This window comes from Saccostrea echinata, unplaced genomic scaffold (assembly GCF_033153115.1).
Source record: "Saccostrea echinata isolate AGI-Se365-2 ecotype Australia unplaced genomic scaffold, CSIRO_AGI_Sech_v1 ptg000045l, whole genome shotgun sequence".
In the NCBI taxonomy this organism is placed as follows: domain Eukaryota; kingdom Metazoa; phylum Mollusca; class Bivalvia; order Ostreida; family Ostreidae; genus Saccostrea; species Saccostrea echinata.
In genome coordinates, this window is record NW_026889794.1 from 1729090 (window position 1) to 1743446 (window position 14357).

Consider the following 14357-nt stretch of genomic DNA (forward strand, 5'->3'; position numbering starts at 1 on the left):
TCTATACAGAAACTTCCATTTTATCGGATAGCGGTTTAACGAATATTTCGGCTATTTCAATATAATATCAGAGTACAAAACCATTTCTTATATATTTATTAATAATTTCACCTGATATTCTGATGAGAAAATATTGGAATTTCGTTTTATCCGATACAAAAATTTAGACTATCATAGTGTTTTTTGATAATCAGCACCTTGTTCACACCTCCAACTTCGTATGTGAAGCCTTTGTTTAGTACACAGTTTGACACCAATTACCTTGACTGGCTTGAGTACGACAATGAGGGGATTAGTTACGGCTGGACGCACACAGGCACCTTACCTGTGTCAATAGTGGGCATAGTAAATAGATATGTTTTGATTACAGTTGTGGTGATCAGCTTGGGTTCAATGATGCACTTGTTAATTATGACAATTATTTGCAATTTTTTCGGCGTGAAATTTATTTATTAAACTGATTAGCTTGTGTATGACAATTTACTTGGATAATGAAATAAGCCTATTCAATCGTTTAACTTGGTCAATTGGCTTAATATTTATTCACTTTTCAGTGCAAAATTTATGGTAAAAATAATAAATGGACCGTTCTATAAAAATACGTTTCAAAATTCATACCATCTTTCTCCACATGGCTCTCAAAATCTCTCTTCAGCAGACAAGAACGAGACTGGTAAACTCACACACAGTATAAAATACGTAACCGTATTAAAGAAACAAATAAAAACGAAACAATTACATATATTTAATATTTTTGTTTATTTTTAATTTACAATCTATCTAGGGAAAAATAGTTTACGGTTATTAATCAAGCATTTAGTCTACTTCCGTTTCCAAAATGGCGACCATCGAAGAAGGAATGTAAACATGTGCTGAAGAAAGATGGCAATAACTATCAAAGAATATATTCTATACGTCAATTTATTTGAAAAAAAAATTTCATATTAAATTCATAAGTAAGTGAAATAAATTATTTTTAGTAAAGTTATTAAGTAAACATGTCAAAAGAAAACGAATGTGCAAGCTGGAAATTTGGAAATTTGGAAATATTATCAATACATGTAGCTCTATGCATCTATCTTTGGACTCGGTATGAAGCAATCGGCTATTCTAATTTTCGGCTATTCGGATAAAACAAGGCTGACAACTTGACTATTCGATAAAACGGGAACCACTGTATATGGTGCTGTACACCTCTTCCAAAACAAATTTAGATGAAAAAACATCTAGAATATATGTTTAGTAATTTTTGTATATTTTTCTTTGAATAATACAAGAGTTTTCATTAATTGATATTTATTCAAAACCCCTGGTAATGCACACTGATTTTTTGTCTGCGAACATCTAATGGTACTATAATTTCAAATTAAGAATATCTTGAAAAATTATTAGTAGGTAAGATAGGTGGGTATGTCCTTAAGGTTTTCTTGAAGTACATGTATTTTGTACAAATGAACTATATCATGAGTCTTCACTTAAGGATTTTGAAAAAAAATTATGAGATGTTCAACTACATTGTTTGTCCAATTAAAACCCCTTCAAATAAAAAAATCAGAATACCCAGTAACCAGTGTGTCGCTTTCAGTAAAAAAGAATTTTAAAATACTTTTGTAATTCTTGAATTCACCGCTATATTATAATATTATTTTAGAATGAAACCTCATGTTGATTGGTTTTGCTATTGTGTAACCAAAGAGAGCAGCATATATTAGCGACACGGTAGTGAATTCAGTTAAACATTTCCATCATTTTTGATATGGAAAACATTTCAAGGTTAGAATTGAACATGGGTCATTGACATTTTGTAAACTTTAAAAACCCAGAAGGTCAGCTAGCAATATGGTTTGAATCACTGTCCTCCTATAACTTTTAAGATTGAGCATCGAGCTGGTCGGTCACATAGCGATGCAGATGCCCTATCCCATAGACCTTATAGTGTAACTTGTCTTGTTTATCAACCTGTAATTTCTCAATATGGCTCTGTATGTTGGAGATGGATTGATAGAAATGGCTTGTTGTCAGGTCTTTTTCCGCATATACTCATGAGATTCAAATTTGTATCAGTTATTTATTCTACAAACAGAAATTATTGATTCATGTTGATTGTTACTTAATAAAATAGTGAATTTTGATCTAATAGCTTTATTTCTTCATTTTAACTCACCTCAAAGAGGTTGGGGGGAGATTATGCAATACCCTCGGCATCTGTTTGGCATCCCAGGTTAAAGTTTTTGGAGCAGATTTCTTTTAAGTACTTCTATGCCCTATATTAGTCAGAGATGCATGGACAATGCTTCTATTATGTTTCATTGTACCAGTCAAGGTTTCAGATGCTTCAATTTCAGCTACAGAATGACCAGGTTAATGTTTTTGGAGCACATTAAAGTTTTTGGAGCAGGTTCATTTAAAAGTAACTACAGTGGTTCCCGTTTTATCGAATAGTCAAGTTGTCAGCCTTGTTTTATCCGAATAGCCGAAAATTAGAATAGCCGATTGCTTCATACCGAGTCCAAAGATAGATGCATAGAGCTACATGTATTGATAATACATCGTAGCAAATTTCCAGCTTGCACATTCGTTTTCTTTTGACATGTTTACTTAATAACTTTACTAAAAATAATTTATTTCACTTACTTATGAATTTAATATGAAATTTTTTTTTCAAATAAATTGACGTATAGAATATATTCTTTGATAGTTATTGCCATCTTTCTTCAGCACATGTTTACATTCCTTCTTCGATGGTCGCCATTTTGGAAACGGAAGTAGACTAAATGCTTGATTAATAACCGTAAACTATTTTTCCCTAGATAGATTGTAAATTAAAAATAAACAAAAATATTAAATATATGTAATTGTTTCGTTTTTATTTGTTTCTTTAATACGGTTACGTATTTTATACTGTGTGTGAGTTTACCAGTCTCGTTCTTGTCTGCTGAAGAGAGATTTTGAGAGCCATGTGGAGAAAGATGGTATGAATTTTGAAACGTATTTTTATAGAACGGTCCATTTATTATTTTTACCATAAATTTTGCACTGAAAAGTGAATAAATATTAAGCCAATTGACCAAGTTAAACGATTGAATAGGCTTATTTCATTATCCAAGTAAATTGTCATACACAAGCTAATCAGTTTAATAAATAAATTTCACGCCGAAAAAATTGCAAATAATTGTCATAATTAACAAGTGCATCATTGAACCCAAGCTGATCACCACAACTGTAATCAAAACATATCTATTTACTATGCCCACTATTGACACAGGTAAGGTGCCTGTGTGCGTCCAGCCGTAACTAATCCCCTCATTGTCGTACTCAAGCCAGTCAAGGTAATTGGTGTCAAACTGTGTACTAAACAAAGGCTTCACATACGAAGTTGGAGGTGTGAACAAGGTGCTGATTATCAAAAAACACTATGATAGTCTAAATTTTTGTATCGGATAAAACGAAATTCCAATATTTTCTCATCAGAATATCAGGTGAAATTATTAATAAATATATAAGAAATGGTTTTGTACTCTGATATTATATTGAAATAGCCGAAATATTCGTTAAACCGCTATCCGATAAAATGGAAGTTTCTGTAATATGTTGACGGTGCGACCGCTGGGGCGAGCGCATTGTTCACTTCATTTTAAGATCCTCCTCTTCAAACCGCACGAGACATTTGGAACGTCTAAACTGTGACGTCACATGACGTGGTATGTTAGCTGCATTTCCATAAACACAGTTTAAAAAGTGCAAATATTTAACAAAGAACGTTTAATCTACTATCTGCATGCAATAGCCATTAAATTAAGGTGAGTTTATTTTTTGTGAGATTTTAGTTGTTGTCACCGCGTGAACGAAGTTAGCAGCGAGAACAAGAAGCGATGCATTGTGGGTCAGAATTACTGCGGAAAAAAATTCTATTGAATGAATGTGCAGTAGTCCGAATTTTCTCTTCGCCCAGGCGTTGTCGTTAGAGCTCGCAGTGACGAGCGGCGCTTCGCGCCGCTCGCTGCGCTCGCTATAAGTGCTATGTTGACCAAACTTGCATGGATTATACATCTAAGGATGCACACTACTGGACTTGCTTCGGATGCTGGATCTGACATACATTTTCTGGATGAGTGTCATTGAGTGACCAGGTTAAAGTTTTTGGAGCAGGTCCAAGAAACTGTATGGCCTATTTTAACCAAACTTACATGAATGATGGATCAAGAGATGCACACTACTAGAGTTGCTTGGGATACTGGATTTGACCTACATTTTCTAGATGAGTTCCAGTGTAACATCAAGCCCTACCCAGGTGATGCATCAAGAGATGAACACTCTCAAACTTGCTTCAGATACTAAACTTGTATTAGATTTTCGGGATGAGTGCCTAGTTTCAAGTTTTTAGAACAAGTCCATTTCCAAGTAACTGCAAGCCCTATATATCAGACCAAAATTGCATAAATGTTGCACCTAGCTAGGGTTGTACACAACTAGATTATTACTTTAGTGTGGGACTTTGCCTCACTAAAAGAATCTGTAATCTTTAATTACATGTACTTACAGATTGTGCCAAAAGTGAAGATAGTTTTACTTTTTTTCTATATATTTCATTGAAAACATCGTTTTGTAAAATCACTGGAATGACAACGTTTCTTGACAGATTTTACCACAGTTTTCTCGATAATCCAAGAAATTGTTATAATTGATAAAAACAATAGTTTTTATCTGATCAGCATCGATATTTAAAAAATATTGTAATTTAAGTGCAACATGAAAATTTAAGTCATATATGCACAATGAATTATATAGTCAACATTGATCTTGAATTTTAGAACTGATGTAAATGATGAACTATCTTTTTCTAAAAACTAAATATGTAATGATCTTTTAGAAAAAAAAATAACTACACATTTTTTGGTTTAAGTACTGAAATAAATAATGAAATTACACAAAAATTGACCATTTGCCAGCGATTTAACTATATGTGATTTTCAATGAAATATATAGAGAAAAAATAAAATTATCTTCACTTTTGGCACACATCTGTATGTTTGACTGTTCTTACAGATAGAATTAAAGGATAAATAACATGAACAAACTCTTTACAGAAATCAGCAATATATATCTATTAGATGTATGTTCATATAGATAACTAAAATAATGTTTGCCAAACCAAAGTCAGAAATTTGTAAGATTTTGTAATAATGTCATTAAAATATGGGCAAAAATTTGTATAGATTTATAGAGAAAAAGGCACAAACTTGCACATTTGAACACCAAAGAAATCCTACAATTTCGTCATCTTTTAGAAATCCATTATTCTTATGTCATAACGGTTCAAAATCAGTCAAAAACCAGACACCTTATCAACACCTAAGCTCCTCTGGTCTCTGACCATTAAGGATAAATATACTTGTATATCTGTGTTATGTATTCTTAATCCAGTAACAAAGATGGGTTGTTATGAGGGCAAGTTTATTTGACCAGAATACCAGTGATCTCCAGAATTTCTGTGCCCCGTGTCACAAAACACCTGAAACAAGAGTCAAAATCTCTGTGTTCCTATTAAATGATATTGAAATCTGAAGTGTAAAGATGCAAGATTTCATCACCTGATTTCTCCATATTACCAAATTTGAGTTCAGTTTATGATTAATAAGCATCTTACAAATTATCAAATTTTTATTTGAATATGTTTCCTGATTTCAGGACTGTTTCCAGTAATGATTCCCAGTAAAATTTTGAACAGTGGCCTCTTGAATGCAAGAGAGATATTCTGTTCCAATGGTTATTGCCGAATTGCATATCAAAAGCCATTATAAAATCTTACATACATTGTATCCATATTAATTATTAGTTTATTAGTTGGTACATATTTATGATCAAAAATAAGATGCATTGTGCACTATACATAAACATTTTAGCTTGAGAAATCTGTTATTAAGTTCATCAATTTTAAAAAGTGGTGATGTTTTTTTAAATTGAATTTGAGAATATGCAAAGACAATGTCTGAAGTTTTATGAATAACATAATACATTATACTAATAAAGTTGTGAAATTTAATGTACGTAAAGGTACTTCATGTACTTGCATGCTGAATGTATGAAATGACTTATTTTATAAGTCATCCCAAAATGTAGTTTTCTTGGCAAGATAACTAAAAAGTTTGTTTTTTTTTAATTCAAGGTTATTTGCCATAATGGTAAGATTATTCAAAGAGTTTCTATTCAGGAAGGTAGCTAGCCGTTTGAAATATAGATGGTAATTTTCCAAACTGCGTTCGTTTCGCTAAAATTGTTGTTATCTTTTCCAGTTCGTCGTTGTCCTCGCTGTTCTCCAAGATTTTGGAAAGATCAGCAGACGACTTTAGGAGTCCATGTCTATGCATGTCTGATTCCATGATATCGGGTAAGATCAAGGTATTAGTGGGAGGTTTATCATGTCGGACATCTAAACGAATCGCCACACTGTTTGGGGTTCCCCTATGATGCTGAAGATCTTCGAAATCTCCGTCTTTGGCATGTCTCTTGTTGGATGAAGTTGATTCACCTACTATAATGTCTGTGCCTGTCCTCGGAACGATGTCTATTGAGAGATCTGTGATGCTGGAATCACTATTTTTGACGAGTGCATCACGTTGTTCTTCAATAAAGTTGTCGTTATCCTCTCTAAAAATGGCAAGATGAGGATTGTATTCTTTAACCTCTGTTGTGAGGTAGTCGTCATAGTTTTCGTAGGCCTTCTGCATTTCGTAGGTCGATTCTGGTGACGATGAGAGCGATTCTGAGTTTTCAGATGCTTTCTCAAGAACAGGCGTCTCGGAGAAACATGGGGAATTTTGCTTCAGAGATGAAGTTTTCTCCATTAAATCAGATATCTGACTTTCTTTCCACTGCAGTTTCTTCTGCAAATGTTCAATTTCCACGCGAACAGTGGCAGCCATATTGCGCAGTAGTTTAAGATCTGTCACCGGTGTAGATGACTGGTAGTTGCTAGATCCCCTCACCGTTGATCTCAATCTTTCCAACTCTCTGAAAATTGCCACTTTCACCTTTTCCTCTTTGGCTAAGTATTTGCGAACTGTTTCCGATAGAGGTTCCTCCTTCTTCGGAAAAGTATTCAAAAGTTGGAGAATGCTCCGTTTTTCGTCTAAAATGTCATCTGCATTTTCCTTGCTGTCACGTGCTCTTTCTATCACTAATTTCACGTTTCTTTCCAGAACTGTTAGTTTAACATAATCTGCCTCTTCAATTAAACTGCTGTCACTTTCTTCCAAAAATCTCTTTAACATAAGATTTATAGACCTGATTTTTCCATTGAAGTTGGTAAATCGGTCTTTCAACTTGATCAAAGAATTGCTGTTGGCAGCATTGAATTTAGCTTGAACAGCGAGTTCAGTTTTATATGCTTTCTTTCGTTCATTTTCCTCTCTTTTCATCAACTCCGTTTCAATGTTTCGCTTTCGCAGTTCCACATTCAACTTCTTTACCTCATCCGAGATTTGGCGAACCTGTTAAAAGGAACAGAATACATAGTCCATGTCTCGAGTACTCAAATAAAAAATAAAGTATACCTAATGCAATTTTGAGCGTATTTTTAGGCAACAGAATTTACAAAGCATGTCATGTCTCTAGTTTTAAGAATTGCGTACCTGCTTTTGTTTCTTGTCGAGTTTAAATCGTAAGGCTTTTTCTGTTTCAAAGCTCGCCCTTCGTGTTTCAAGGAGTTCAGTTCGCTCCTCTGGGAATTTCTCCCACATATTCAGCAGGGATTTCTCCTTCATCTTTGAGGAAATCACAATAAAAGTGTTATTTTTTTTATAACGGATGGGTTTTGATGCTCTTGTCAGAGAAAAACAAGTTTTATACCCAATCAAGTACAGATTCACGCGTCTCTTTACCTTTGACTCAATTGTCCTGATGAATTTCATCTTCATTTCATCTGGGACTTGGTTGAAAATGGAAGGATACTTTTTAAATATTTCATCTGCCTTAATAACTTTGAGGTCAGCTCCTAGAAATTGGAAACATGAGTAATGTGGACGTTATATACCCCTACAGAGTTTACCTCTGATTCTGTAGAGCTACGGCAAGCGTTCATTTTGGTTCAGAGACTCTAAAATAGTTTACACTGATAAAATTCTGCTTGTGAAAGGCAAAACTTTCTGAACCTTTTGAACCATGCATAAAAAGGTCACCTGCTTTGAATACCTAAAGTTTTCAAATTTTCTTCATTGCGCCCCTAAAAGAAACCTTAATCCTCTTTGTTTCATCTTTTCAATAAATATATAATGAATCCATTTTATCTCAAGCCCGTAGCAACGGTTTCAAAAGTGGGAGGATGGCAACTTCCCCACAAAAAAAAAATCTGTCAAGCAATAAAAACAAATCTTAACTGACCAAAAGTGTGTATGTGTGTGTGTGTGGGGGAGGGGGGGGGGGGCAACTTCCCAAAATTATCTGACAAGCAAAAAAAAGCTAATTTAGTGTCCAAATCCTGAAATTTGCCTGTGCTCGACCTTTCAGCATCTAAAGGAAAATTTACTACAGCAAAATTTATATTCAGAAAAAAGTGGGAGGCCGGGCCTCCCCCCCCCCCACCCCCACCCCGCGTTCTACGGGCCTGAATCTGCAGTTGCCATTGTTTCTTTAAAGGAGATGGACGAACAAGGCGAGCAAAATGCCTATTGTGCAACAAAGAAGAAGTGAAAAATTAAATCTCAATTATGACAAGATTTACTTTGATACTTCATTTAACATTAATGTATGCTTTATGTAAAATCTTCACATCGCAACAATCTCACAAAGATTGAAATAATATTCGTCAATGAAATAGCATATACATGTATACACCAAAGAGGACAAAAATGATCAATTCTTCAAACTAAAACATCATTTTCCCATATGAGTGGGTCTTACCTCCATTTTCTTGAAAGATTATACCAAAAGTATGTGTAAAAATATACAATCTTTGGTTAACAAAAACATGAAGCAAAGACGCACTATACATTAAAAGTATACTTTTATGATACAACATTCGTATCTTTCAGAAAAATATTCAAAAGTCCGTTTAGTCAAGGGTCATATCACAAACACGATTTAAATGCCGATACATGTATTTGTTGTGAGCGGTATATCTTAGTGGTTAGCGTGTTAGAGTCGAAGGGAAAATTGATACTTTGGATTTTTATTGCTTGGGTTCATACCCCGAGAATGCCACTTTTTTGGTAAATCATAGAATAATTTTTGTTGAAAGAATTTTTTAACAGAAAAGTTTCGTTTGTCAGAATTTCATATCTTTCAATGATAAAAACTTTACTCTAAATACTAAATTCCCAAATTGAATATGATTTTTATAAATTTGAAGCTATGGCATTTTGCACGCCTTGCTCGCCCATCTCCTTTGATCGGGTATTTGAATTTGATCGGGTACGTGTTCGAAATCATAGACCTTTGAAAATTTACTAAAGATTATCATTAGATTTACCACAAGAAAATGTCTTTGACACTCTTTCAGGAAGATAAATAGTAGTACATGTACTTCTTTCATTGTTGCATACCTTCTCCATACAGATGGTCTGCCAAAAGACAATGACCCGTCAGATGTAAAATGTGACGCAACTTCCGGAATGAATCGCATCCTCTCAGAACCAAGAGTTCCAGCAATTTAGAGTTTTTATTTTCCCTACTCGACTCGTTCTACAAAGGAAAAAAACTGACATTAAATCGTTATTTATCTAGATCTTGGGGGGCTTATTCAATGACGTGCAAGTAAAAATTTATATGCGTAACGGAAATGCTTCCAGTTAGTTTACAATTGGCATTTCTGTTACCAGAAGGTTTCATTCACTTACTGACAACACCCTTGTTTTAGCCATGCAATTACTACTAAAAAATGTATAAACAGCATACTCACGTGTGAGTATTTTTGTCCATTGAATATTGTTAATTAAGAATCTACATGACATGGTCATTATATCTGGTACTAAGTTGATCCTTGTCTTATTTAGCATTGATTTCTTCACGGACTTTAATTTGTATTTGACAAGTCTTTAATGGAATTTCTTGTCGAAATTAATCTCAATCGGGGATGTTTAAGCCATTAATGACAAAAAATGAAAAAAATTGAAAATAATGACCTTAAGCCTTACAGAATTGTGTACTTGTTCCCAAATGGCATTTGTCTTTGATAAAAAATTATTCTGATTCTACAAGTACTCTGAAGTTGATACTAAAAGATGCTGTTGCTCCTCATTAATAATATCTACATGTATGTATTGTTAGGAGACCAGGGGCCCGTTTTATAAAAGAACTTACGACTAAGACCAAAAAATTAAATTGATTGTACAATTCTTCAAAATTAATGATTCTTTTTAAAATTGCTAGTGAAAAAATATTTTACTTAATTCCTATTAAAAAGATTAAAACCATTTTCAATATAACGTAAATTGAAAAGTTACGAGAAGAATTTTTAAATTTTTGTCTTAGTCGTAAGTTCTTTGGAAAACGGGCCCTAGATCTTACAATATGTTGGAATACTGATGGGGTACTAATTGTGCTCCTTTACTAGCCGACTTCTTTTTTTTTATTCTTATGAAGCAGGATTTACTAGTATTCAAAAGCTTTTTCATGAAAAGAAAAAAACTCTTGATGTGGCCTTCAACTCGACATTTAGATGATGGTTTATCAATATTAACAAAGCCGGTAGTTACTTTTATTCATAGGACATTCATATCCATAGATATATCCCGTTGAGCTCGAAATAAATTTAAAGACACTATGAGTCAGCTAAATCTGTTTCATATCTGGATGTTTTACTGACTATAGATGATAATGGCCAACTTATAACTAAACTGTATGACAAATGGGATGACTCTGCTTTTCCATCGTCAACTTCCCTTATTTATCATGTTTATGTAGGAATATTCCAACATCACCTGTATACGGTGTTTATGTCTCCCAACTGGTTCGGCACACAACAGCATGCTTTGAATACGATCAATTTTTAAACCAAGGCAAGCTACTGACAAATAAATTGATGTTACAAGGATTTCAACAATCCCGTTTAATTATAGTTAGCTTTTCGCAAATTCTGTGGTCGTTATAATGACATAGTTTGTAAAAACAACCTATCATTTGGTCATATTTTGTCTGATATACTTCATACCATTTGTTAAGTCATTGTTGACTATGGAGTACAACTATACATAGGGCTCACGGCGGGGTGACAGGTCGAAAGGGAATGCTTACTCCTAGGCACCTGATCCCACCTCTGGTGTTTCCAGGGGTCCATCTTTTTGCCCTGTTCACGATTTGTTTTATTTACTGGATTTATGATATTGACCACTGTTCGTTATCATCACCTTTTTCAATACAAGGCAAGTACATTGTATCAAAGAACAATAAGTTGTATTATTTCAACCTTTTTTCGTTATTTGCAGAGCCTCTTGTATAACTGCTATCAATATGCATAGGTTTCCGGTCGTACATTAATCTTTGTGCAATTGAAAAAAAGTAAATCTGAACCGCAGGCAATTTGCACTGGAATAATACTTCAGTTTGATCCGTGTAATACACTCTTCCTGTGTGTTACAATCGAACATGCCCTCCAAAAACAATTACTGGGATGTAATTTATAAAGATGAATCTAATTTTAGTCGAATATTAATCCAATGCTAAAGAATCTACATGCAGATCGAAAGCGTTTCTGCATTATACGTGCACCGCTTCCCAGTTTTTGTTTTAAATGTTTTAAAAGACATGCACAGCAAGATTTAATGGAAAATATAATTGAATCCAATGATGTGAAGGACATATCCTCCAATTGAAAATTCAAAAATTGATGATTAAAAGTTGGAAATAAGGGTATTTTATTTTGTATTTACTGCCACTTGGTAAATTCAAAATTTACACATGACATGGGCAATTTTCCCCAAAATTAATGAACATGTAATATACACATTTTTCAACGCATCATCCGCTGCTTATAAAAAGAGGGGGGGGGGGGGTAGGAGAGGGATATGTCGGTCAAATTTATATATTAACTCACTAAAATACTCAGCAATACTAGACAAAGAATTACTAAAAAAGTTTCAATGTTTGTTTTAAATGTACTTGTGAAACACTGGTTTAAAGGAAGTTGAAAATTTGTTGGAAAGTCTGAACCTATATACATGTACACATAGATTTTATTCTCTTTAGAGAAGTAGACAGGCTTATTTTCGCCTACAACCATTGCAGGTGAAAGCCTTGGCCATTTCTCTAAAGAAAATAGTATAGAATCCAGTAAAAAGTGAATAGAATCGCAAACATTTGTGTATGTGCCAAGTTTAGTCCCTAGATACATTTTGTACTGGAAAGAAATGTTTAGAACTCGGTTAGCTGAGTCTAGGTTTTATGTTGGAGTAGATTTTTAAACGTTATTAATTACAATATTCTGGGTAGTGTTACTGGATGCAATGTATATATACAGAATCTGAAATCATCTAAACCTTGAATATGATGCATGGAATGAAATTCCAGAACATGCAGGCGAATTAAAAACTGATTTTTAAGATAACGAGATTTACCTGACAAACTAAATTATTAAATACACAATTTTCCTGATAAACTAGATGATTAAACACACAAATTTCAATCATGATATTTGTACAGAACAGCTAGGACGAGGAACTTTTGAAAGAAAAAAAATCACTCATTAAGAGGAGGAGGGATTCTAAGTTTGTTCAAATACATCATATCATTATAGATTTTATAAAACACTCAGTGACTATTCCGTTAGGTATTTAATAAATCTCCAACTCAGTGTATAATTGGCCCCTTCCCTTTCCATCAAATTGCAGCACCAAACTCGATTACCAATCTTCGAAATGAACGATTATATTTACTTATTACTTATATACCACATATGACGTAGGAAGTTTACGTTTATCATTTGTGCTGTTTAATTTGTCTATTTACCTATTTTCAAATATATGCCCTTGCATGTGGATATTTGGTTTGAAACGGGAGGCTGTTATTTGACTGATCATCCTAATAAATCCTTTCTATACGCTGGGGAAATTTGCTAATTGTATGAGACAGCCATGCCCCATAAAACAGTCTCGTACTTTAAAATAAATGTACATGTATAACACTATATAGTTTACGTTTTGTATTGTGTATTATCAATATTTCCATTTAGAAAAAGACATATAAACTATTCATAATCAGCCGGAGACATCCCCCCCCCCCTCCCCCAACATATTTTTTCGGAACACATGACTTTTAAAACATTGGAAATTCACGATACAAACTACTTTTCTCACATAAATTGTTCATCCAAATTTCAAAGAGATTATAGATAAACAAGGATTTTTGCAACCAACAGAAGTTTCTCAGTTGCATTCAAAACATTTTTTCTCACACTGATCATACTTCATTCGAACCACCTACCTCGATGTCTTTGATCATAGTTTCTGGAAGAACATGGTAGTTCCTTAAACATTCGAAGAACTCCTCCGTCAGGATAATGTTGCTGACGAGCAGACGATGATTTTTTCTGATGATCTCCCTCTCCCGTTCATCCATGGCTATCGTCTGCTGGTCTAAATCCAGTCCTGTCACCCGTCACGGAATTCTTTGGCCCATCGTAAATCTATTGTGTGGGGGTTTAATTATGGTCATCAATGATACATATTTATCCTCTTCTGAATTCTTAACCAAATTTTCTGTCGTAAAGCATACTTATAGGTCTCGATAACAGCTGAAGGAAGCCATTGTACGGATGAGGATTAAGACACTTAACTATTGTTTAAAATCTTCTTTAGTTTACCATTCGAAAACAAAATATTGCGAATCAAGAAAGGAAATCACCGGTTGTGTACAAAATTGCGTGACACTCCAGTAAATGTTAGCCTAATGCGTGTGCTATTAATTTTCTTCCAAAGCTCCGGGGTTACAGTGCAGAAACTTCAAAAAAGGTCCCATCACAAGAAAAGGAAGCAGTTTCTTCAATAACTCGCAGAAGACAACAAAGCGACAAAAAATCGACCACATTTTTACCGACACATTGAAGTGATTATTGGTTGGTTCATTAACTTTTTTTTTAGTCTTCAATGGATCGATTGTAAAATTGTACCTGTCAAACGCCTCTACTATAAACGACTTCCCGCCAGACAAACTTGAATCTTTAAATATTCCCTGTCCTATGCATTTACTCTTTAGTTGATATACAAGAACCCCATAAGATTGAAGTGCACTTATTTTCTCGTGAGATAATTGAAAACTTAAGTTGTTAAAATTGTTCTGAAGTACACTAAACATGTTCTGGATTTTAATTTTCAAAGGCTGCAAGATTTAAATGAGCATCGATTACCTCATGTACCCTACTTATATCA

The 14357-nt window shown here is 33.9% G+C and overlaps 1 protein-coding gene across 1 annotated transcript; it reads right to left on the reverse strand.

Moving 5' to 3' along the window:
* Positions 1-6158: 6158 nt before the first annotated feature.
* LOC133201570 (centrosomal protein of 128 kDa-like) lies at positions 6159-14123 on the reverse strand. Its single transcript, XM_061337369.1, has 5 exons — positions 13414-14123; positions 9540-9678; positions 7881-7993; positions 7632-7763; positions 6159-7490 (listed from the first exon to the last, which is right to left on the reverse strand). The coding sequence occupies exons 1-5, from the start codon at positions 13546-13548 to the stop codon at positions 6204-6206; spliced, it is 1806 nt and encodes a 601-aa protein (XP_061193353.1). The 5' UTR covers positions 13549-14123; the 3' UTR covers positions 6159-6203.
* Positions 14124-14357: the final 234 nt, after the last annotated feature.

Bases quoted from the DNA above. Each gene is read 5' to 3' on its own strand.
- LOC133201570 (XM_061337369.1), bottom strand. From the start codon at position 13,548: ATGGATGAACGGGAGAGGGAGATCATCAGAAAAAATCATCGTCTGCTC. The intron at 7,764-7,880 runs GTAAAGAGACGC...ATTTCCTCAAAG, and splicing joins TCAGGACAATTGAGTCAAAG to ATGAAGGAGAAATCCCTGCT. The intron at 7,491-7,631 runs GTACGCAATTCT...TCCTTTTAACAG, and splicing joins TCGACAAGAAACAAAAGCAG to GTTCGCCAAATCTCGGATGA.